Source organism: Monoraphidium neglectum (assembly GCF_000611645.1).
Source record: "Monoraphidium neglectum strain SAG 48.87 unplaced genomic scaffold scaffold00504, whole genome shotgun sequence".
Classification (NCBI taxonomy): domain Eukaryota; kingdom Viridiplantae; phylum Chlorophyta; class Chlorophyceae; order Sphaeropleales; family Selenastraceae; genus Monoraphidium; species Monoraphidium neglectum.
Genome location: NW_014013124.1, coordinates 21,359 through 24,193, shown reverse-complemented (window position 1 = coordinate 24,193; position 2,835 = coordinate 21,359). Strand labels below are relative to the sequence as shown.

The 2,835-nt window shown below is 65.3% G+C and overlaps 1 protein-coding gene across 1 annotated transcript; it reads left to right on the top strand.

Annotated features, from left to right (window-relative positions):
* Positions 1-141: 141 nt before the first annotated feature.
* MNEG_3843 (hypothetical protein) lies at positions 142-2,295 on the top strand (the record flags this gene model as incomplete). Its single annotated transcript, XM_014047683.1, has 5 exons — positions 142-339; positions 590-694; positions 1,054-1,281; positions 1,455-1,573; positions 1,842-2,295. The coding sequence occupies 5 exons, from the start codon at positions 142-144 to the stop codon at positions 2,293-2,295; spliced, it is 1,104 nt and encodes a 367-aa protein (XP_013903137.1).
* Between the last annotated feature and the right edge of the window lie 540 nt (positions 2,296-2,835).

The following is a 2,835-nucleotide window of genomic DNA, read 5'->3' as shown; positions in this document are numbered from 1 at the left end:
TACCCACCCCCCTCCTTTCCCCCATCCCCGCCTCTCTCCACACACGCACACATGCACGCAAGCACGCACGCACGCTCACATGCACGCGTGCGCGCGCGCAAGCACACACACACACACACACACACACACACACACACACACATGGCTCACCCCAGGGACCTGCTGCAGGCCCTCGCCCTGCTGGACGCCGCCGCCGGCGACGGCGGGGAGCTGTGGGGAAGCTACGCGGCCGCGCTGCTGCCCGCACCCGAGGAGCTCACCCTGCCGCTGTGCTGGGGCGCGGATTTGCGGTCTGAGCTGCAGCACCCGGCGATAGAGGCGGCCGCGAGGGCGCAGCAGGTGCGGCACCGGCGCAGGCGGCCCCGGGGGGCGCGGGCGCTGCCCTCGGCGGCACATCTTGAGGGGCGGGATTTCTGCAAATGTCGACAGCGTTTTGAGTTTGATCATCTCATGATCTCGTGTTAATGCCAGGCTCATTTTGAGGTGCAGGGATATGTAGCGTTTTGTGGCTCATGATGTTGTTCAAAGCAGAGGAGTGCGGCGCACTGCTGAATCCTTGGTCCCCTCTCTCGCATCCAATCCAATCCAGGAGCGCCTGGCTGGGCTGTTCCCAGGAATGGCCGCCCCCGCGGCGCCCGGCGCGCCGAGCTGGCTGCAGTGGGGGTTCGCCTGCGTCCGCAGCCGGGCGTTCGGGGTGGGCGGGGAGGCGTGGGCCTCTATACCTTTCTTGGATATGGGTGAGCCGCACGCGCTGCTCGGCGGCCCGCCGGCGCGGGGTTGAACGGCCCCCGGGCGGGCTGGCTCAGCGACCCGTTGGATGGGGAGCGGCTCAGGGTCGTGCGTGGCCGTGCGGGGCCCCGGTGCGGCGTTGGCACAGAAGTGGCGGCGCAGGCCCCAAACGGCGGCCCCCGCATACCGCGCCCAGGGAGCGGTGGCATCGGGGCCGCGCAGCGTGGCCGCGCCGATGCTCGCTGCCGTGCGCACCAAGCCGGCCCTTCAAGGGCGCTGCATCATCATCACCCCCTCCCTCCTTCGACTCCTTTGCTGGTACAGCTGGCGCTGACGCCGCCGCTGACGCGCCGCTTTGCGCCCTCCCCTCCACCCCACTGCCGCGCAGCCAACCACGCGTTTGACCCCAACGCGGACTTCCTGGCGGCGCTGCCGAGCAGCAACGGCAGCAGCAGCAGTAGCGATAGCAGCAGCAGTAGCAGCAGCAGCAGCAGCAGCGGGCAGGATTTCTTCTACCTTGTGGCAGTGAAGGACATCAAGGCCGGGGAAGAGGTGGGAGTCACGCACGCTGAGTCAGCACGCCTGTGCATGCATGGGTGCATGCACATGCTTTGCGAGCGCGTGGGCGAGGGCTGGCCTTGCAGCCCCGCCGCCCTCTCCCAGGGACCTCACGCACACCCATCAAAGCTTCTGCCCCATCGTCCCGCCGCCCGTCTGCCGCCCAGGTCACCATCTCGTACAGCGGCCCGGCGGGTTACACCAACCAGCGCCTGATGGCGCAGTACGGCTTCGTGCCCCATGGCGGGAACATGGCGGACAGGCTCGCGCTGGAGGTCCCAGAGGGGTGGGTGGTGATTGCGGGTGAAGTTGTTTCAAAAAGGGTGGGGGTTGGGGGAGGCTGCAAAAGCGGGCGTCGACTGGAATTGCGCTGTGTGTGTGTGTGTGTGTGTGTGTGTGTGTGTGTGTGTGTGTAAGAGAGTGTGTGCGCGTGTGTACAGTCACGCTAAGTGATTCTGCTCGTCCGCACTTCTACACGTGCACGTGCTCATGCACACACAATTGCATGCCACTGACAACGCCTCACATCGAACAATGCATAAATCCTGAAACAGGGCCACCCTCTCTTTGGATCGGGCAGAGGACGCGCTCGGCAGCGGGTTACTCATGGACGCCGCCCAGGGCAAAAACCCCTACCTCTTTGCAGCCCTGAAATCACTACCGCTGGCCCCCGCCGACGGCGGCGGCGCGGCGGCGGCCGGCGGCAACGAGGCGCAGCGGCGGCTGGCGGCAGCGCTGCTGTCGCAGGTCGACGGGGAGATTGACGCTGCCGCCACGAGCCTGCAGCAGGATGAGGAGACGCTCAGGCAACTGCTTCAGCAGCAGCAGCAGCAGCAGCAGCAGCAGCAGCAGCAGCAGCAGCAGCAGCAGCAGGACCAGGAGCAGCAGGGGGAGCAACAGTTTGACGCCCGGCTGATCGCGGCCGTGCGGTATCGGGTGGAGCGCAAGCGGCTGCTGCGGGCAGCGCGGGTGGTGCTGGGGGTCTACTTGAGAGACGGCCCTGTCTGATGGGGCAGGGGGGCGCTCCCGTGCACGCGTGCGGCGAGTGCGGGCCTCAGCTCTGCTGCAGTGCGCGGCGGTACACTCGCCCCTGGTGGCGAAGGGCTCGGGGATCGTGTCAGCTGCAGTAATTGCCGTTGAAATCAATACAGGGCCAGAATGTCTGAGGTTGTTCAATTGGATTTGGGCTGCGTTGCAACAATTTCGCTCTGGGAAGACGATCACAAAATGTTATTGGAACACCATGTGAAACAGTGTTTTGATTATGCATAAGGCAGACACTGGCAGGAGAGTCAGCAGAGGCTCGGTCCCAAGAGGGCGTGGTGCAGGGGGACGAGCCGTGACGCGTGATGGATCAGGGGGGCAACGCTGGCAGGCACCACCTTGAAATCTGAAGGCAGGCACAGAGCGTCACACAATCACACTGCTGCGACGCAGTACCCCTGCACGCACGCACGCACACGTGCGGACACACACACACACACACACACACACACACACACACACACACACACACACACACACACACACACACACACACGTGTGCAC